We start from the raw sequence: 21,120 nt of genomic DNA on the forward strand, positions 1-21,120 counted from the left end.
ATTGCATTGGCTGGGAGTTTTTCTATGTTAGAAATGGGTATTACATTGTATATCTTGGATTGATTCATACATGAAAGAGGGTATGCTTGTTACAGAATTGAATCCATTCGATATCTTCATCTATATCATTTGTTCGAACACAACAGTAATCGAAGCTTCAAATGTCCATCTTCAATCACATGCGAATCCGCCAGGGAACACCCCGGCCGTCGGAAGAACTCTCGCTCCGAACCATCGGCATCGGCCGTCCAAAAGTTGACGGAGCCTCCTCCGTTCCTCGCCAACACTCGTGTTTTCCACGTCCTACGAGGTTTCCCCCTCGCCAATCCCAGGTCATGAGCAATGCGCTCTGGGTCGCATGGCGGATACCATGCTCGGGACTCCGAAGCCCCAGTGTGTTGTCTCCAGTCTCGTTCCGTCCGACTTGTCGTAACCTCCGCATGACGCCATGGAGTCTGTCCAGCAGTCCGACCAACCGCCCTTTCAGTTCCTTACACCCTACGTCTCTACACGAACACCGACCCAGTGCTTTCGCAATTACTTTCCAACAAATCCCCCATGTTCTTAGCCAGCGGAGGCTGAAAAGGACCACCGCTGCGGCAACAGCCGCTTCAAAGGCAACCGAGAGCTTGCCGGGCGAGAGACCGCGGTCTGATGCGCAGATCAAGTCTATCTTTGCCTCCAAAAATATTTCCACACGACTGGGTAACCGCACGTTGGCGGTTCTACAAAATCGCCGAGTACACGGTACCCTCGACCTCGACCTACCATCGGACATCATCCGCGGTGTGCCCCAATTACAGCTCGATACCGCATTGCAATGGCTGCGCCAGAATTATCCGATCGATGAGGATGCTGCCATCCTAGCCCGTATTGAACGAGAGGAATACGAGGCGGAACAAAAGCTTGTTCGACGTGCGGAACAGCTGGGTCTCTACAAGCCCCAGAGTGGATCCTATGGGGCAGAGCTTGGTGAAGACAAGTCCGTCTATGGAAAGAGCGTTCTCCAAGAGGCACGTGAGAAGAACGAGAAGCGATTGTTGGCGGAGAAGGAGCACAAGCGTCAGCAGTGGCTTGAAGGCGAAAATGAGGAGCTTGAGAAATTGCAGCGCCAGGTGGAGGGTAACACTACACTGCAGAAATATCAAGAAGCTGCTCTAACGGAAGGTATGTGGATTCGAGTGTGCTGGAATTTGTCACTTTGCTCACAGACTCGAGTCAGCTCGACCCCGAGCGGATCCGAATGAACGTCCCTACCTTGCTTGGGTCCAGAAACACCACATCGCGGGAACTCTCAATCAAGCCGAGGCTGTCAATCTTACTACCGTATGAATGACTCTGTTTCACTTTCTGCATGGACTTGACTAACCACAGAAAACCTCCAGTCCCAGCGTCTTCTTTCACCTCTGATCTTCGCGATTATCACCTTGGGCCTTTGCTATGTATTTGCTCAAAATTACGAGCCTCCTGCGCGACAAGATCGCATGTGGCCTGATATACCTCCTGCTGCCGCAACGGTTGGAGCTATCATCGGTGCCAATCTTGCCATTACTTTCATGTGGAAGTATATTCCTCCGTCTTGGAAATTGCTTAATCGCTTCTTCGTCATCGTTCCGTTCTACCCAAGTGCTTTGGGCGTTCTTGGTAGTACGTTTAGCCATCAGACATGGAGGCATTTGGCCACGAACATGATGGTTCTGGGTCTTATGGGAACCAGAGGTAAGATCCTTGTGCCGATGATCGTCCATGGACCAGTCAGCTAATTCTGTTTGATGCGTCATAGTTCACGACGAACTTGGCCGCGGGAATTTTCTGGCCATTTATCTAGCCTCTGGAGCCGTCGGCTCGATGGTGTCGTTGTCACGAAGTGTCCTCCTTGGTTACCTCGGTATGACCTCTCTTGGTGCCAGTGCTGCCACCAGCGGTATCGTTGCAGCATGGTGCATGTACCACTTTGAGTAAGTCTCTTTGCCTTTTTAATCCCACATTCCCTCAGTCTCGAGGCTAACGCATGTCCCCCAGTGACAAAATTACCATGTGGATTCTGCCACGTGATCTCCGTGAGACGCTTTGGACTCAAGGCTGGATCTTCCTGGCCTGTCTTGTTGCCACCGAAGTATTCAGTATGGTGACCCCGGCGCGCTTCTTACGGGTTTGGCCCTTGTCGCGACTCACCAAAATGGACCACGCCGCTCACTTGGGTGGCTACGTTACCGGTGCTGGGTGTGGCTATGCGCTGGTCCAGCAACGGAGGGCACGGGAGCGAGAGCAAAGAGCCCGTGATTCCAAGTGGCTGGATAAGTTTGTGCGGTAATGCCGTTGAGCGATCTCGCCAAGGCTTTGGACCTTGTTCGTGCATTGAAGGTATGTATGTGTATCCTCGGCCATCATCACATTGGCTTGGCGTATTGGGATGTGACTTTTGTCGTGGGAATCTCAGCACTGTATTATAGATTTGAAATGGGAACTTCCAGCTCTCGGCTAAGAATATACTCTTTCCATACTGTTACAATAAACTCTGTCTGACTACAGGGCACCTCGGCGGCCATGTTTCATCACAATCGTCGCTGCCACAAACTCAACTGGCATATACGTAGTCACATTGAAGACAGTCATTTCTCAATTTACAAGTGTTCTTGAACCCGATTCCGTCGGCATAATACCTGACCACCTTCAATTTCGTTACTTTTCAAGCCCAAATTATCTTTTGGTGCACGCAAGAATCATCAATCCAGCCAACATCTCTTATATCTACATGTTATGGGCAACATGTTCACTTTATTCTAACGTAATCTTCACCACTTTACCAGGCTCCATAAACTTGCCCAGCACAGGAGCAACTTGACCCCCACTGGTCCCAACGTACAACGTCTTGCCATCCGCCGACAACCGGCACGACGTCGGTCCAGGCATCTGAGTCGAAAGCTGGCCACCCGCCACAAGGGAGATCTGTCCAAAAGGCGTGATACGAACCACCGAGTTCTGCGGATCAGTCGCAATGTACGCAGTGCCGTCGGAAGCAACATCCATGTTATCCGGCAAGAATCCACTCGCAATGATCTGGTAGTCGCTGACCGGGGTGGCGTCCTGGTCGACCTTGACACGGCCGAATTGCATGCGGGTCGTGCTGGAATAGTAGATGTAGTTGTCGACCATCTTGAGGCCGTTGACGCCCAGAGGAAGAGGCTGGCCCTCGGCGGGTAACATGCTGGTGTCATTGAGAGCGATGGAGTATTCACCGGTCTGGGTGTTGAGTTTCCACGCCACGCCGTTTGGGCTGTCTGCGATCAAGACTAGGTGCGACTCCTTGGTGAACGATGTCATACCATTCAAAGCTTGGGCCTCTGGAAGAGCAGCGATGTGGGAGACTGATGCCTTTTGAGTCTCTTGCTCGTCGGCAGTCGCTTGGAAATTGTTAAAGTCCAACTGTTGGACGGTAAAGGATCCTGGAGTGGGTTTGTATGTCTTGGTCGAGAAATTTCCCACCACGACAGCAAAGACATCATCGTCGATCTCACTGATACCAAAGCAACTGGTCGCGTTGGCGAAGGAGTGGACTAGCGTTGCGTGTCCAGTGGTGGCGTCTATCGACCAGACTTCAGGTGTATCCAGACGCGTGAGGAGGATGCTGCCATCGGAGCGCAAGGCGAGATTGTCGATCCACGAGCCATTGTTAGGGAATTGGAACAAGGTCTCGACCTGGACTGTAGGCGCATCATTGCGGTAAGGGCTTGACGACTTGGTATAGTAGATCGGCCAGAAGCCAAGGGCGGAGGGAAGAGTGGCGAGAAGACCGATCCAAGTGGTGTGGAAATGCATCATGCACAACAGTTCGAGCCAGATATGGATTGATGATGGGCGGAACTGTCACCCAGGGATGTCCTTTGCAGACTATAAATGACTGTACATGGCATGGCATTGTTGATGTTGTTACATTCCATTCCAAGAGTCTCGACTCGTGTATATCTTGGCTCGAGTGATCCCTACATTCCATGCCAGCGGACTTTTCTCGGTCAATTAATTCGTTAATAAACCTGATCGACAGTCCTGACTCCTGAGTGCAGTTAATCATAGTGTGTCAGTTGTACCTGACGCGCGTCAATCTGGCCGTTGGTCTAGACATAGCGTCCTGTCATGCAGATTCCAGCGACCGAGTTTTCAACGAGCTTTTAGAAGCGAGATTACTCACAAGGCGGGAACTACTTAAAATAAGAGGGAAATATGGCAACAATTAATAAATCTCTGAGTGGTGGTGGTGGTGGTGTTATCAAGGTGGAAAAGCAAAAACTGTACAACGGCATTTGTACCGCTGTCCTTTCGTACAGAAACATCACCGTTTTGTCAGGGTCCGTGTCGTGGCTTAGAGCTTCCTGTGGATGATTGGGGTGATCAGGCCCAATTCACCTGCTGATCAGGCGAGGAGATAAACCGCTAGACCACGCTGGCTGTCTTTTGACGACAGGAGAAGCCCAACACGAAATTCTAAACATTCCAAACCACAAAAACGCCAAGACTAAACACCTGAGGCCATCAGGCACGCGCTCCCTTGTACTTTCCGAGTTCCCCTCCACCCGCGACCGTCGATTTACAAACCCGAGCTGCCCAGTTCAGTTGGAACACATACGGTCAATATGCCACAACCCAACGATGAATTGGGTCTTGCTCAGGTGAGTCCCTACGTCCCTACGTCCCTACGTCTAAAAGGGGACAGCCCTGCCGTGCATGGTTGCCTGACAGTGGGGATGGTCATGGCGATGAAGCGTGCTTGATCCCCCACTTACCACCATCTCCAACAAGAGGAACACATACTGACTTGCATACCTTCCAGGCCTTGGCCGATATTGCAAAGTATATAACATGCTATTTATCCGTGTAGTTCCGCTTATCTGACACGACAACAGGGGAGAACAAACCGCGTCGGCTCTGGAGAACCACCTCAACGCTCTCGAAGGCAAAATGGACGAGCTGCTGGCCTTCTTCGAGAAACAAGATCCATCTCAGCAAGAACCGGGTGACGCAGCACCACATAACTCAAAGACAGAAGGGGAACAGCTCAAGCCCGAGGAGCCGAGCCGTTGAACAACCCCTCCATGTGGAATTGACCATCGGCTCCCTTCTCGACCACCCCAACTTCCGTGATAATTCCATCGATCAGGGCCGCCGGTGTGATATCAAAGGCAGGGTTCCACACGTTGATTCCCGGGGCAGCAATGCAGACAGTCTCCAAGGTGACATTGCCATCGACCGCGGTGGCTCCGGCGCGAGGACCCTTGATGCTGGTCATCTCCGATGCCGGACGCTGCTCGATCACGATATCGCTCCCGGACTTGGTCGCCATATCGATGGTGGTGCGAGGTGCGGCGACCAAGAACTTGACTCCGTGGTACTTGGCCAGGACGGCTAGACTGTATGTGCCGATCTTGTTGGCCGTGTCTCCGTTGGCAGCCACGCGGTCGGCGCCCACCACAATGGAGTTCACGCCAACCTGGGCATCTGCCAGCAGTGCCGCCGCCATGGAATCCGTGATCAGTGTAGCTGGAATCTTATCGTGAACCAATTCAAAGGCCGTCAGGCGGGAGCCTTGGTTGTAGGGTCTTGTTTCACAACAGTAGGCGTGGCGTAGAACATTCGTGGAGGCGAGTGAGCGGATCACTCCGAGGGCAGTGCCGTAGCCGGACGTGGCGAGAGAGCTGCAGAGGTGATTAGCATAGATGATCAAGACACCGGTCAGATCTCATTGAAAGGGGAGCCTTACCCAGTGTTGCAGTGCGTCAAAACCGCGACATCAGCGACTCCGGGCTTCGTGGCATTCGCCATGATCCACTCCGCACCATTGTGTCCAATACGCTGGTTATCATCCAAATCCTTGCGAATCATATCCTCCGCACCCTGAATAAAGACATCCACCACACTCTGGCCCGTAGCGCTCGACTGTCCAGCCTGCGTAGACACCGACGCCCCCAACTTCTGCGCCGCATCCGCCAAGTTCACCGCAGTCGGGCGACTGGTCACCAGGTAATCCAATTTCTGCGCAATCAACGCTTTCGTCTCCTCCGCCGACGTAGGGATCTTATTCGTGGCACTAAGCCCATGCAACTCCGAGGCTAGCGCCAGCATGGCCACGATCGCAATGGCGGGTGCGCCGCGGACCTTCATCTCCTTGATCGCATTCCATCCATCTTCGGCGGTCTGAATCGGGATGTATTTCTCGACGAAGGGCAGTTGCAGTTGGTCCAGGATCTCCAGGTGACCCTGGCTGTACTTGATGGCTTGTAACATGGTCATAGTCAGTGTGGGAGGTGGGTTGGTTTCTCGTCTCCGTTTTTTTCCCTTTTGAGCCCCGCGGCGGTTTGGAAGGCGCCCCGCGATTTGATAAGGATTGGTGCCTGAGGCAGAAACAGGGAATTAATGATGCCTCAGGCTGACACTGAAACAGTCAGGTTGAACAATTCGAGTTCATCTGATCAACTGAGAAGCCGAAGAGCTGAACATACGATGAAGCAGGCAAGAAAAACACAAACTTGGAAGGGATCTCTGCCGTGAGGTTTCCAGTCGGCTTCGGGGGCAAGCATTCGGAACAGGGATACTCGTCAACTAAGATACGGGATAGCACAGGAGCGAAGTGCTACAGTAGTCATATTGCTGTTCAGCGGATCAAGCCTTGAAACCGGCTCTAAGTTAATACGCAAGCATCGCACGAGGTCTGAAGGATGAATTAGATCTTACAAGAAAACGTCAATGACCGCAACAGCACTACCGTCGAAAACGCAATTGATCACTATTATGTTCTATTTCATGAAACTATATATTAGGTAAATCGTACAGAGAAAAGTCATCCGGCTGAAATGGCATGCCAAGTCATGAAAATATTCAGTCCACATTCAATATTATTGCGAAGGCGCAGGGACCTCTTCGTACCCTTTTTGCCCAGGTTTGCGGTTTTCCACAATAACCTGCAAGCCTCGTCGCCCACAGTAACCATCATTGCCAGCAGTGCGGTCGACAGTCTGGAAGGAGCCCCCGCCATCCTGGCTGCCGTTGGGGACCCATACCGTCTCCTGCACGCGCTGACCAGGCGTCTCGGTACGACGGGGATTATACCACGGCAGACCGACGAGATGATTGCCAATATTGTGGATGAGCGAGTACAACCGCTCCCATCGACGGGTGATCCCCAGCCACGACAGAGTTCGGGCATCATACGCAGTCCGCACGTACGGATTCATGTAGATGCCCGTCTCGGTGGCGTCGTCTTCCCCAGTCCGAGGATCTTGGATATCCGCATGAATAAGGCAACACTCGGATCCTTCCCAGAAGAGATCGGGTCCAGAGCGGAAACGCGCCGGGGTGGTGCCTCCAGGCAGCGGATCTTGGAAATATTTGGCGTCAAAGGCGACCATGCCGCCCCAGCAGCTACGGACTCGAACCGCATCTTTGCCCTGCAGCACGTCTTTTCGACTCTCATGGTTTCCAGCGGTGGAAAACCAGGGGAAGAATGGTAATCCCATCGAGTACCCCTCAAGATCGCGCGTGGCATAGGTGTCGTAGAATTTAAAGGGGTTGTCGAAGTCAACGGCGCAGGCGGCACGATACTGAGCCTCGCCTTGCTCATCGACATTGGTGGAGAACAGCAGTTGCAGCGCATCTATAGGGTCGAAGAGGATATCATTCAGGTAAAGAAGTTTGTCGTATCGAATCTCGGGGTGGTCATTCAGTGGTTGTAGCGCTCGATTTCTAAGCTCCGCCAGATACTCGATGCGCTTCACACGAGTCTCTCCGCCCGGAATAACCACGGACGGTATTTTCTTGAGGTCTAGATGTTCTTCAAACACGATCGCCTTGGCACTGGGGATCTGTTGCTCCAGCTCTCGCAACGCAGCCTGGCCTTCTTCTCCGCTGTCATTCTCGTATATGCTTACAAACACATTCTTGCCTCCCAGGAGGTCAATCAGTTGGAGCAGCTGTGTTCCCCATTGCCCCCGTGCGAGTTCACCACCGCGGTCGTATAGACTTGCTGCAATGAACACTTTCCTGTGGTGCGGGTTGCCTCTGCCGGCGACGTTCCCATCCAACGCTGACTTCCGCAGAGTGGCGTAATGCGCGGGCGGGTTGGTATATGACGGCGTAAAGATGGAAGCAAATACCACCAGGACGAACACGATCCCAAAAATAACGTGGAGGTGACAGCATCGGCGGCGGGGGAGACAGCGTCGCGCGCAAGTCGGGCGCGTGGAGCGGACGAGGATGGGACGGGTATTGGACTTCAAGCGTCGGTACCCGGACGAAGAGAACAGTCGAGATAACCAAGGTAGTCGCCGTGCGCCTAGCCTGGATGTGAGAGGAATCTGCGACTCAAAATCATCATCGTCAAGGTTGAAGGAGCCATCGGATTCGGCTGACGACCGCGAGCCGAGCTCGTACTCATCCGGGTGTAGCAGGCGGGGCGACATGGTAGGGATGGGGCAATGGAATCAAATTCAGAAACCTTTCTTTGTTCAACCCATTTTTCGGTGCGATTTGGTGGCAGGGACCTCGCTGTGAAGATTACTCGATTGGAGCTTCCCCGTGAATCTCTCTCGGGGTGTCAGACACGCCCCGGACTATCGCCTCAGGCATCAAAGCGGTGAAGCATGGCAAGCCCAAGGTTTGATAAGATAAGATAAGATGGACAGCCCAGCGTACAGAAGTACAGAAGTATACTGTGCAGACATTGACGAAGCCTTTCTGTGTAACCAGCCATGTGAAGTATTGTCTATGTGTCTGGTGAAATTGGGGGTTCTTATAGACAAAAAGCAGCTGAATGCTAAGAGACTGTCCGTATTATATTTGGTTGTATCAACTTTAAGTATCCAGTTCAGTCACGTCTATGTAAGTTTGCAATTGACACAGCCTTCAATACAAATCATTTGCAACCACACTCACAGCCACTTTTTGTCTCCATTGTGGCTCAAAAACAAGCCGCTAGTCTCCGCATCCAGACGCTTAATCACCTGGAGGCACTTTCTAACACTCTCCTCGGGCTGAATCTGCCCTTTGAGCTCAGGCTCAACGGCCTGAAACTGCTTCAGCATGACCTCTTCTGCTTGTAATACCTGAGGGGATTTCTCTCCTGTGACGATATCAGTGTTGCTGTCCACTGTTGCTGCAACAAGGCAAAGGGCCACTTACCTTCCCACGTATTAACCCACCCTGGGCTTAAAGCTAACACCTTGATGCCTCTAGGCGCTAGTTCTGCTGTGTACTTGGCGACTAGAACATTTATACTGGCCTTTGCCACAGAGTACGCGACAGCATAGCTGATGCCCGTCTTCTTGATGACATCCAGATCCGCCATGCCACTGGACATGTGCACAATCTTCTTCTGGGTGCCTTTCTCGATCAGGGGAAGGAAGGCGTTTGTCGTCCATATACCGCCGTAGACGGCTGTACTAAGCGGCAGATCGAAAAATTCCCGAGTGGCTTGCGCATCAAAGGGAATCTGGGTTGGATTGAAGGACATGGTGGCCGGATCAACGGCGTTGGAGTTGTGGATAAGCACGTCTAGCTTGCCACCCGTGATGGTGGCTGCGGTCGAGGCAGCCTCAACGAGAGACTTTGGGTCTGTAACATCGCCTTTGATAACGTGCACATTAGGGTAATTGGAGGCGAGCTCAGATATGTCGGGCGATTCGGGGTTTCGCACAATAGCCAAGACCGTGTTGGTGGTATCGGCGGCAAGTTGACGCACGAATTCGCGGCCAAGGCCCTTGGAGGCTCCGGTGATAGCATAAGACGACATTTTTTTTTATTTGATTCAACGTTAACAATATATTTGAGGGATGAATGAGTTGATTTATGGTTGATTTCGTTGGGATAGTCGCATGATTTACTGTCCTTATATAAGTTAGTTAACATTTGGTGGATGACAAACCCCGTCTCAACCGGACGGTCCGGTTTTCCCGGTCCATCTGCTGAGCTCGCGGGGGCCATCCACATCGACCGTCCGTTCCGTTCCCAGTCTCCGGCCCCTAATGCGACATCATGAGCGCTTCACTATCTCCGATCAAGAGGAGGGCATGCGTGGCGTGCACGATTGCTAAAGCGAGATGCACGCCACAGGCCGCCAACCTATGCCAGCGATGTGCTCGCTTAGGCAAATCATGCACTTACCTTGACCTTCCACAGACGAAACGGAGGTACAAGGCTGCACCAAGGTAATCCTTGCTCCCACATATGGCGTTCGTAGTATTAATGTATTAACCATAGATCTAGCCGTGTGGAGGTGCTGGAGAAAAAGGTGGACCAACTGATGTCCCAGCTGGCCACCTTGACCCGACAGAGCGGGCAAACATCGCCCGATACTTCGAATACGCTCACCAACGACTTGAGCTCATCTCACGACTCCGAGCTGGATTTAACAGACATTACCGCACTACTGGATGCTGCTGAAGACCCGTCCCACGGGCCCGATCCGCCGACCAGCTCTGTTCTGGAGGGCCAGCCATCTATCGTGGATCAAGGGCTTTTGAGTGAAGCTGAGGCTGAACGCTTGGTTGCGACCTTCCGGCTTGATTTGGTGCCCAAGTTTCCCTTTGTATTGCTTGCACAAGGCGAGACAGCCGCTCGCCTAAGTGACCGTGAGCCCTTTCTCTTTTTGTGCATCATGGCCGCAACCATGGGTAGTGCGCACCCTCTGCGTAATATTGTTACCGAGGAAATTATGAAGCACGTTACGTTGAGGATTGTGACACGGTCCGAGAGAAATCTTGAGTTGCTCTGTGGTCTTTTGGTTCACAGCGCATGGTACACATATCCTGCCGAGAAACATCACCCGCGGCTCTTATTGTTGGTTCAGCTTTGTCTTTCTATTCTGTATGATTTGGGACTTCACAGAAAGCCTAGTCTAAGTTTCGATGAGCAGCGGGCGCTGCTCGGTACTTATTGGCTGTCGATCGGGTGAGGTTGTCTGCCATGTTAGATCTGGCTTCGGCTAATTCTATCTCAGTCTTTGCGGCACACTCGGCCGGCCGATTATTACAAAACATGATGGTCGAATTGATGAGTGCATTGGGGGTATAGCATCTACCCAGCATCGGTCAGATCGATGGGTCCCGCTATTTGTCCGCCTACAGACTTTCATTGAAACGATGGATGAAGTATATGCTTCGATGCAAGCAAGCGGTGGCAAAGTGCTCGTCCAAATTACGCAGGGCTCTTTACAGCGGCAATTTAACGGCGTGAGGTCATCTGTAGAAAAAGATCTCTCGCTCTGCCCTTCCTCAACAGGTGTGTCTTGGATTCGAAGTGGATGATGGAGATTAACACCGTTACAGAGAATGCAACTCGCATTGAGATCAAACATGCGGAAATACGGCTTGAGGAATTATGCCTTCGGGAGGAACTGTGGATTGCAGAGCCAGACTGCGCAGTCCGGATAACCATGCTGATAAGTATGATCCAGCGAAGCAAGGAGCTCATTCAGACGATCAGAAACCTACCAGTGGCGGAGATTGCCCAAATGACAATAACTACATGTGCTCGTATTTGCACTGCAGTTGGCTATATACCTTCAGCAGTATTGACCCTTCTCAAGCTCATTGCTAGCCCCACCGACTCTGCTATGCAGGCCCAGATACAGACTGTTATTGATGAAGCAGATTATCCCAATCTTGTCACCAAGCTTGCCAAAGCACTGGAGACAAGAGTTGAGGGAATGTCCGCGGCAGACAAGGAGACGGACATTGTGGGAAGCCTCTGCTCTAAGATGCGGCTGCTAGCACGTTGTTATCCTTATCAAATCAGGGCAACTGTGGGAAATGCGCCGTCTCAACACGCAAGGCAGGATTCGTCCATGATGGCAGTTCAGGGAACTGAGGTTGCTATGACACCCCAATTCTGGCCGTCTATTGATGGCGATTTGGAAGACATACTCCCTCTCGAAGACATCCAGTGGGATTCTCTATTGAGCAATTTCACTGGATTCAGCTAGCATAGCTGATCTTTGTGAATTGGGCTACAAGACTGTCGATAAAATATGATGTGACTGCATGACAGATGAAAAAGGTCTCTGTGAAAACGCCCGTCAATTTAATATGCAGAATGATATACAGAATAATTGTCTCGGTGAATCGTCAATACGCATTGCGTAAGGTACAAGACAGCAGGTAGATACAATAGTTCCGCAAGAGTGGTCGTTCAGTCAAGTCTATCCGTAATACCAAGTTGTATAAAATCAGTGTTACAAGTCTGGTAGACTCACCTCGAATGTGTTGGAAGTAAACCATGGAAACATATTTGTCAACCTTTGCTTGACCGAAATATGCACGATTCCTGGTTCTACCGGGTTATACGGATCCTCCGGTGCGGGACCGGGTGGAAGGAGTCTCCGGTTGAAAATGGCGCACGATTTCTAATGCGCTGATTAACAATCCTACCGTAATGTATAGAGGTGGATAGGACACATCAACGCAAAAATTGATTTCTTACACTGCTTGAAGATTATGGTACGCGGTATACAGCAGGTAAAAATACGATTGAATGAGTCTCAACTCGGACTTGGTACAAGTCAATTTTCTCTTGGGAGTCTAGCAGGAATTGATGTTCATGAATGTTCGACGAAAGTATGGCCTTGAAGCATTATCTATATCTAACGTTTTAAGCTAGCTTCAAAATACAATAAAAAGGCTATTGGTTATGACAAAAGGCCGACATAATGCAATTATCCCCCGATAGCAGCAACCAGTGCGTCCATTGCTGAGCTATGAGTTGACATATCCGCCGGATCCTGGAAGGGTCCAGCCCAATCAACACCCAGTTGGTTCTGCGAGCTCCGGTCGTTTGCCCAAATACTCCGCGCGCAGCTGTCAATAACTTGCTTGTAGATTAGGTTGGGAGATACTCGCTGCAGCATGTGTAGATTGCGAATAAAAACGCCCTTGAACTGGGTTGCGTCTGGAGCACAATTGTTGGGTTCGCATGAATCATGGATGACCATGTTTGAGTCCGCAAGAGTTGCGATGGCAGCTTGGGCGATCGTGTTTGCGGATTCCAGCAATGTAGCATCGGGTGTGGCCTTGTTCAGTTCAACGAGGCCTCCGAGAATCACTCCTTGGTTGTAGGACCATCTGGACGATAGTGTTAAAGTGAGAAGATTGGCATGTTTTGGAAACGATGGACATACGAAGTTTGACCATTGTTCTGGCAATTATCCAACAGCCCATCATTAATAGTGTGGTTCTCGTTCATGAAGCCTTGAACCGAGAACCAGTCCCATTCCCGCTGGGCCCACCCAATATACTCTTTCCGCCTGGATGGCACACGGTTCGCTAAATGCGCAGCAACTGAGAGAAAGAGTTCGTTCGTGATGGCATTCACGTATGTACTTGCGGGATTCCACGGTAGACCACCCCCTCCACAGTTCGTACCCCATGCCGCAGTCTGTTGAGCGAATTAGCATTCGTCGGTGTAGAGTAGACAAAAGATTCTAACCAAAGCCGCGAAAATTCCCTCTGCCAGCCTCAGGTAGTCATTATTCCCAGTGACATCGTATGCAGCAATCCAAGCAAGGGCCCACCATCCATCATCGTCGTATGCCGAATCCAGCCACTGCGAGGCATTTTTAGTAGAATTGCCCGCTCTCGAGAAGAGATCTCTTCGCTGAAAAATAGTCTTGACTTCCGGGCCTGGGTGTGGATTTGAGGCTGGTGCTAGGCTGAAGGTAGTGTTGAATACATAGATAGCGGTCTCCATGACTGATGGGTCAAGCATAGCGAGGTTTGCAACTGTTGTCATTGCGCTGGCTGAATTCCACCATTGTCGAGTAGTCCATAGCCCGGTCGCAGGGCTATACCAAGTCTGTAGAGTATCAAGAGCTGTCCGTGCTCGTGCTAGTGCATTATCGGCAATGACTTGAGTGCAAAAAAATGGTATGAAAAGTGCAAAAGACAACCAACCCGAAACAGGCATAATGAAGCTCCCTCACCAAAAACACACGACATTCAACACTCCTACACATCGGCGGTCTCAAGCTGCTTTAAAAATCAATCCCTTCTTTTCTTCACATACCCTTTCCAAAAGCACGAAGATACCTTGTAGCCCCCGAGATCCCTTGATTGGCCCGGAAGCTCCAAATCCCATATCTATGTTGTTGATCGGATCCACCGACGCGCTTTGCTGAGACCTCCTGATCTGCATGACCAATCCCATTCCAGGAAGTTGAATGGATTACTGCTTTCATGGAAAGATCAATCCAGAGCAATGATATCAATCACGGCTTCTCGGCAACATGGCATTCATTGCCATGCATAGGCGTCGCTCGGACCGCGGGTGAACCTGCGACTTGATGTGCTTCGGATCAAGGGGTACTGTAGCTGATGCAGCTGCATGTACATCCCACAAAATGCTCGGTCCTTAGCATCATCAAGCCCCCTTGCAAGGCATAGCGAGGCCACGCTCTCCATGATCTGTCTGCATCATATTAGTGTCCATGTGTACTGTAGTTCCAGGAGGGCGACGGTTCAATTCCATCGCGGCGAATTTCTATGGCCTTTGTTTTGATAAGTTTAGCCGCCACACGTAAGTATAATCTTTTCCCTCAAAGTAACCGGACCGAATTCAATCATGCCCAATTGAAGTTTAGCTCTGCCAGGGCACAAATATTCTAGCTGTCAACACCCCCCCCCCCCCGCCCTTGAGCATCCCCCCCCACGTTCCAATAATGCGCGCAACCTAGACATGCTGGAGGACTACATCGCTGCATGAGACACACATGGCGCCAAACCTCTGCATCACGTCATTGAATTTGTCCGGTCAGCAATCTTGTCCTGGGTGTGACTCTTCAAGAAGGAAATTAAGTAGGGAGGCTTTTTCTTGATTGGCTCTCCACCTTCAAGCAGAACCCAAGTCCGACCTTTAGCCGACCCAGACGGCACTACTGCTTTGTAGCTTGGGCCTCCTTAGAATCTTGGACATGAGAATGAAAACACCTTCTATAAAGACAAAATCCTGTGTTATCATGGTGGACCATAGTTGCTTAATTTACAGTTTCCCTTGTTATGTTAAAGGGGGAAATTCCCGTAATGCTAATACGCTCTTTTATGTGAAATGTCGTCCTCTTAACCAACTGGATAGAGATGGAATGGCTGTAAATCCAACAGGTCACTTGGATTCTCTAGACATAAAGCCTGCTGTGCAATGTCTAACTCGATACAATAATGGGTGTGACAAGAGGAGTGTCGCTTTCATTCGCTTGCAGCCATGCAGGGAATATCAAAATGCAGACGGAAATGGATTCGTGAATATCATGACTTGCGTAAGCCTATCGCTGATTCCTTGTCGCTTCTTGTCCCCGAAGAATCAGCCGATGAATGGTTTTTCATCTGGCTCTGGAGAAAAGTACGCCATTGATTCATCGTCAGACGAGTCAGACGTGTCAGAGTCGATTGCCTGCCCCTGCAGAGCCGCCTGCCTCTCTCTTTCGGCTGCCGCCTGCCTCCAATCCGGCCATCATGGCTTCGAAGGAGCCGGATGTTTGAATGCCGTTCATGCGCTCAAACAAGCCAGTGCTGGGCCGAGAAGATGTGGGACCTTCAGGATGGTCCGGTTGAATGGCGTGTTGGCTTTCGTTGCTGATCCTGGATGTTAGCGCAGTCGATGAGATGAGGAGAGGAGGTGCGTAGCTAACCTTTGTCTTGTTTGCTCTTCCATGTCCTCAGTGACTTCATACTTCTTGTCTTCCCCATCTGGCGTGTCGTCACTGATCAGCCTGATTTTAACGTCGCCGTGTTCAGCCTCGTTCCCGTCCTCATCCTCATCCTCATCCTCATCCTCGTTTTCATCCTCGTCCTCATCCTCATCCTCGTCCTCATCCTCGTCCTCATCCTCGTCCTCATCCTCGTCCTCGTCCTCGTCATTCCCACCGTCATCATCATCATTGTCATCCATTTTTTTTTTGACTTCCACATCGCTGCTCTGACTCTCATCATCGTCATCGTCTTCACTGCTCTCATCATCCGTGTCTAACTTGACATCCACGTCGCTATTTCCGTCATCTCCTGAGCTGTCCCCATCTTCTGAGCTGTCGGAAATGTCATCCTCGGAGCTGGAGAAGACATCACGATTAACAAATATGACTGGGGATAGGAGGGAGGGCGCCACTGACTGTCGGGAGGCGGGTTTTCCTTGGATCTCCAAGTTATTCAGGTTGGTGGTGTTGAAGTGGTTCGTCGCCTTTTCCAACATTTGACCGGCTGGTCCTCTGGAACTGGGAGTGGTATCCTCCTGGGCAGTATGTGTCCTGGTCTGTTCTTGACGCTTCTGGTCAGGCTGGTCTTCATCACCACCTGAATCTGGCGTGTAGATCGACCGGCGAGGGGCGCGAGTAGCCCTGTGACTAGGCATTAGCGCAGCGGAGAGGATGAGATGGTTGTGGACCGACTTTGAAAGTGACCGGTTTTCTGGCACCGCCTGTGTCTCCACAAGCCCATTCTCTTCGTGGGTGTTTGTATCCGCTTTGCCATTCTCGAGGTTACTCTCCTTCTTGACTGCATCTTTACCTCCACTGCTTCTGTCCTCTTCTTCCATGGTGTGTTCGGGAGGAACTGAAGGCGACATGACGGACCGAGCAATAGTCTTGCCTGTAGGGAGCGTAGGCTCACCATCTGATACATCGGCCAATTCACCGGGATCCTCTTCACCCTCGTCTCTGACATTCACCAACGCGACAGGAGATGAGAACATAGTGTCTTCGGCTGCCCTTGCATTGGTCATGGGGCGCACCTCGGGTTCAGCGACAATCTCGGCGGCTTTAAGTATAGACCAAGTGTACCCAATTCTTTTCCGAGCGTTTCTAATATCCTTCCTGAGTTTCCCACGCCTTGTTTCTTCCTTGATCGAAGAGTGTTTGACGACACAATCCTTGCGTTTGGGACCGCGCTTGTTGGGGTCGAGAACCTTGCGCTCCCCTTCAATGTGTTCGATCAGCTGATTATCCTTCAAGATCCGTTCTAGCAGCTCGACGGCCTTTCTCGTTGTCATTGGTGTGGATCTCGAGGCGGTCCCTGCCTCTGGTGAACTCTGTGGATCTGCGTTTACTTCCGGGCGCAAAACACCAAGCCGATGTTTCACAGCGAGGATCCGACTTGCGTCCCTCCTCACATCTTCATAATACCGATCCAGTTGAGCTCTGGTGCGCGGGGTACTCGAAGGAGTGGCAGTGACAGATATTGGGGAGGATGCCGGAGTTCTCTGGGATCCGGTGGATGGGAGAAGTTGAACTCGTCGTCGCTTGGACGGGGTGACCGGGGATGAATTGCGCTGGCGCTTTTGCGACTGTTCCTTGAGGGCTGTTGACGGGGGCCCCATGGGCGTCGCAGACTCGTGGAGCACCATGCTCATAAGGCCACAAGGCCAAAGGAAGTGAGATTGAGATGAACCGACTTCGTCGAATGATTGCGCAGAAGAGCCGAGCGATCTAAAATGGTTAATAGTGAGTTTCAACAATGAAAGATCAAGTTTTACTCCATACAATCGCAAAGGACCCACAGTGAATGAACAAGTATAGCCCAATATCCAGCGTGTGCTCCGGTTATTCTGTCCTCGATGGGATATAACAAGTTTCCGAGAGGTAGCCGGCACTGAGTCTTGGCAATTTGAAGAAGATTGATCTTGGTGTGGACTCTGCGGCGCGACAGAGGTTGCTCGCGCGGTAATCGGGGGTCGGACCGGGAGCGGGATTCGACGCGTTGAATCGGTAACGAATGAGGGAGATTCGGACAGTAATTGAGGCGTACATAGAGACGGAGCCGGCCAGAAAAGAGAGATTCTGTCCTAGGGGCCGACAAAGAGTGAGGGACGCAGAGATTGCGTAAAGTGAAAAGGGGGGGGAGGAAGCTGCGAGCGAGAGCGCAGAAAACTGCGGAGCAGCCTCGGAGGTCTCTTGATGATTGCCTGTTTTCTCAGGCATCTACATAAGTCGGATCTAAGGGGGTGCAAAGAAAATAATGAAACAAAAAAGTCATGTAGATAGTACATTAATCTACTACCAAATCTACTGCCAAATCTACTACCTTAATCTGACCAGAACTATAAATCTTAGATGATTTAGGAGTCTTTTACTAGTAGTTAAAAGGGCCTATTCGTCATTTAGGAAAAGGAATAGGGAACTATTAATTGAATACGATTTTGCTAGTATATTCTACCGTTAATTAATCGATTCTTCTTCCTACTTATGATTGATTAGATTAAGCCACTTTTGATGCAAGATAGCGTAAGAGCTTAATAGTTAAGATTTACGCGCGCGTAATTAGATCAATAGGATATTATATATACTAATTATCTACTATATTCGCCTGATCTAAATCCGATTAAGAACGTTTGGTCTTGGATTAGAGAGTATATCTCGCAGAGGTACGGTGAACAAGACATATCGCTAGAGCGGTTGAAAGTAGTGATTGAGGACGTATAGCAGGGGGTCCTAGAGGATATACTAGAAAATCTAGCAGGATATATGCCTAAGCGTGTACAAAAGGTTATTGAACGAGAGGGTGTAACTACTAATTACTAGATTGTATGGCAGATTGAATTGATGAGAAGCGATAACAAAACACCTGCCAACCTCCCAACTAACATCAATTCTAGTTTATACCGTGTCAAACCCCGGAGTTTGCGGGAATTGGATGTTACATGCAGCATTCTTGAAGATTTCGAAGAATTAAAAATTGATTCGATCCTTAGATAATATTTAGTGAGATCTAGCATCTTGAGAGAGAGAAGGGAGATTGTCAATATGAGATTCGCGGAGCGGATCATTAGTATATAAACCGCGTGCTAAGACTTCTGAGTATTCAAAAGTCTTTCAGAAGTCTTGGTGGACCTTTTGGCCTAGTGGGACTTGTCCTTGCAGAGGACCTCCTAGCCACGGCGATCACGATTTTGACAAGTGCCCATATGTCAATCCGCTAGTCAGGCCAAAGGGTTGGTCACCAGACCAGAGGATTAAGAATGTGACGAAAGGATGGAAAGGGCGGAGTTGGCAACTGGCGAGTATGATGTTTGCTTGGAAGGCCTCACATATCCTACCACGCTTCTTCTTCTTCTTCTTCTTCTTCTCTCTTTCCTTCTCTAGACTTGATTCTTTCGCATATAGTACCGAATGGAGACTTCCGTCATCCTCTCGCTTGGCTTGTAACACCCGGAAGAAGTGTTTTACTAGCCGTCCACCCATTGCCTTATCATGATTATCTGCCGGAGACGGCAGCATAAGGCAGCATCATACGGCTTCAGCAAATGTTGAAAGAAGGGCGCCTGATCAACTGGTTTTCTGCTTTATTCTCGGATAGTAGTGAAATCCACCTTATTCTCAGCTAATCAACGCTCAGTATTATCAACCTTGACCAGATCTTTGCAGGTTCCCTTATCTTCTGCAGTGACGAGTTCGGCTTCTGTCACGAGATAGAAGGGAATTTGGTTCAAAAGGGAAATCATTCCATGGCTGCTGCTCGGTGAGCTCGGGCTTGTGAAACTCGTCCCAGATAGGAATGGCACGGCCCACAAGTTGATAACCCCCAGGTGAGTCGGATGCGTAGATACACATATACTGTCTAGACATATCCACAGCACTGCGGAGGGTAAATGAACGCGATGGGTCATATTTTGTTTAAATAATGGGTGGCGAGGGTCGAAAGGCACGGCGCAGTGAGATCCTTGATAAACGTTGCCCAGTCCCAAGACAAGGAATGTTCCTGCGCATAAATTTTTTGTGGACGTGATGAAAACGTTCAAGCCTGTTCAATTTCTGCAGAAATTCAATTTTACTCGGAAGATATAGCGTTGAGGATCTTATAGGAGATACAACGCGAGCGATAGCTTTGCGACTCATCAAAACCAAAAGGCATATTGATTATTTGGGAGGTAGATGTGAGGGAAGTTCCTCGCCAAGGGATATTTCATGTGCGACCAGCCCATCGAGACCTTGAAGAATGTAGCGCTTGCTTTCATACGAACATGAACGCTGCGAACTTCCGGAGTGAGTTCTTTAACTCCTAAAATGGGTGTGATGCAATGTCTTCGAATAAAACACATAATGTGAATCTTTTGTCGCAGTGTGAAGCTGTTCTCATTGCCAAGAATTAAGCAGCAAAGCTCTATCACTAGCCTGCAAGTACCGAATAGTTCAACCAAATTCGCGGATTTCTTTGACCATTGATCCAGTTAGCAGAGACGTTTCTGATCGTTAGATTGCGGCACCGTCCTCATTGTCAACTACTTTTGTTAGCGAGGCAGAAAGAGTAGGAATTCATTAGGCCAGAGGGTGGTATACCAATGTGCCACAGCTCTTGGCGTCCTGGAAAGTCCTGTACATGCGTATCGGACCAGCTTCAGTGACCTTGACCACCTGGGCTTCGTATTGAAACCTGTTCAATCTATTTGTTCTCAATTTTCCAGCACTGAAAGTGTCGCATGCCATAATTTGCCGCAAATACCCGCGATGCGTCTCTACGCCACAATGATAGTCTTCTCCAAAGACAGAGATGGTTTTCTGATCGCTCTGGCGCGGTCCTTCCCATAAGCGATGACCGCCACCATGAGATCAAAAGAAGTGGATAGCTCTTGACCAGAAGCTACCCAGGTGTTGACACGAATATCGCATCGAAAATTCCACGTTCAGAAGCTTCCCGGGAGATGGGCGAAATGACCGGAGTACTTTCATCGTAGAGGCGCACTTCAATGCCCGCGTCTTGGTTGAGATATTGGTTACCCCCAGAGGGAAAAGGGTGGCACAATCTCCAATGACGATGTGCAACATGCACTTAACCAGGCCAAGTCCTTGTTACAGCCTCTGTCACAGGATGTTCAACTTGCAGGCGGGTGTTCGTCTCGAGAAAGTAACAATTTCAAAGATAAACCTCACGGCACCCACACTGTGGTATTGCAAGGACACGACCAACGTCGCCGCGGCTCCGTGACGAACGCACTAAGGCCTAATTCAGCCGGTGGAGACGGCCTACTTGAACAATTACATAGTAAGCACTCTAGTCGCTATGCCCGGGGAGGGCTCCGGTAGTGCTAAAAGAAAAGTGGGGGCGGATTTAGGGGGATCGAAACCTCCTATATTTGGATCTACTACGCGCGTAAGGAGATCGG

The 21,120-nt window shown here is 50.3% G+C and overlaps 8 protein-coding genes across 8 annotated transcripts; 2 read left to right on the plus strand and 6 right to left on the minus strand.

Annotated features, from left to right (window-relative positions):
- Positions 1-335: 335 nt before the first annotated feature.
- Positions 336-2,314, plus strand: N7458_000579 (rhomboid protease PCP1; the record flags this gene model as incomplete). The annotated part of the gene is made up of 5 exons (XM_056903973.1): positions 336-1,167; positions 1,223-1,326; positions 1,386-1,719; positions 1,784-1,958; positions 2,023-2,314. The coding sequence occupies 5 exons, from the start codon at positions 336-338 to the stop codon at positions 2,312-2,314; spliced, it is 1,737 nt and encodes a 578-aa protein (XP_056771740.1).
- Positions 2,315-2,778: 464 nt separating this feature from the next.
- Positions 2,779-3,822, minus strand: N7458_000580 (uncharacterized protein; the record flags this gene model as incomplete). The annotated part of the gene is made up of 1 exon (XM_056903974.1): positions 2,779-3,822. One exon carries the CDS (start codon positions 3,820-3,822, stop codon positions 2,779-2,781), a length of 1,044 nt encoding a protein of 347 aa, XP_056771741.1.
- Positions 3,823-5,053: 1,231 nt separating this feature from the next.
- N7458_000581 (S-methyl-5-thioribose-1-phosphate isomerase) lies at positions 5,054-6,279 on the minus strand (the record flags this gene model as incomplete). Its single annotated transcript, XM_056903975.1, has 2 exons — positions 5,054-5,690; positions 5,756-6,279. The coding sequence occupies 2 exons, from the start codon at positions 6,277-6,279 to the stop codon at positions 5,054-5,056; spliced, it is 1,161 nt and encodes a 386-aa protein (XP_056771742.1).
- Positions 6,280-6,887: 608 nt separating this feature from the next.
- Positions 6,888-8,450, minus strand: N7458_000582 (glycosyltransferase family 69 protein; the record flags this gene model as incomplete). Its single annotated transcript, XM_056903976.1, has 1 exon — positions 6,888-8,450. The coding sequence occupies one exon, from the start codon at positions 8,448-8,450 to the stop codon at positions 6,888-6,890; it is 1,563 nt and encodes a 520-aa protein (XP_056771743.1).
- Positions 8,451-8,918: 468 nt separating this feature from the next.
- On the minus strand, positions 8,919-9,778 carry N7458_000583 (SDR family oxidoreductase; the record flags this gene model as incomplete). The annotated part of the gene is made up of 2 exons (XM_056903977.1): positions 8,919-9,109; positions 9,169-9,778. 2 exons carry the CDS (start codon positions 9,776-9,778, stop codon positions 8,919-8,921), a joined length of 801 nt encoding a protein of 266 aa, XP_056771744.1.
- Positions 9,779-10,020: 242 nt separating this feature from the next.
- N7458_000584 (Zn(II)2Cys6 transcription factor domain-containing protein) lies at positions 10,021-11,968 on the plus strand (the record flags this gene model as incomplete). The annotated part of the gene is made up of 4 exons (XM_056903978.1): positions 10,021-10,193; positions 10,252-10,935; positions 10,985-11,265; positions 11,313-11,968. 4 exons carry the CDS (start codon positions 10,021-10,023, stop codon positions 11,966-11,968), a joined length of 1,794 nt encoding a protein of 597 aa, XP_056771745.1.
- Positions 11,969-12,697: 729 nt separating this feature from the next.
- Positions 12,698-13,770, minus strand: N7458_000585 (uncharacterized protein; the record flags this gene model as incomplete). Its single annotated transcript, XM_056903979.1, has 3 exons — positions 12,698-13,103; positions 13,160-13,416; positions 13,468-13,770. 3 exons carry the CDS (start codon positions 13,768-13,770, stop codon positions 12,698-12,700), a joined length of 966 nt encoding a protein of 321 aa, XP_056771746.1.
- A 1,639-nt stretch (positions 13,771-15,409) lies between these two features.
- On the minus strand, positions 15,410-17,367 carry N7458_000586 (uncharacterized protein; the record flags this gene model as incomplete). The annotated part of the gene is made up of 2 exons (XM_056903980.1): positions 15,410-15,605; positions 15,662-17,367. 2 exons carry the CDS (start codon positions 17,365-17,367, stop codon positions 15,410-15,412), a joined length of 1,902 nt encoding a protein of 633 aa, XP_056771747.1.
- Between the last annotated feature and the right edge of the window lie 3,753 nt (positions 17,368-21,120).

The sequence above is a fragment of the Penicillium daleae genome (genome assembly GCF_028827525.1).
Source record: "Penicillium daleae strain IBT 16125 chromosome Unknown utg000001l_segment0_segment0, whole genome shotgun sequence".
NCBI classification, from domain to species: Eukaryota; Fungi; Ascomycota; class Eurotiomycetes; order Eurotiales; family Aspergillaceae; genus Penicillium; species Penicillium daleae.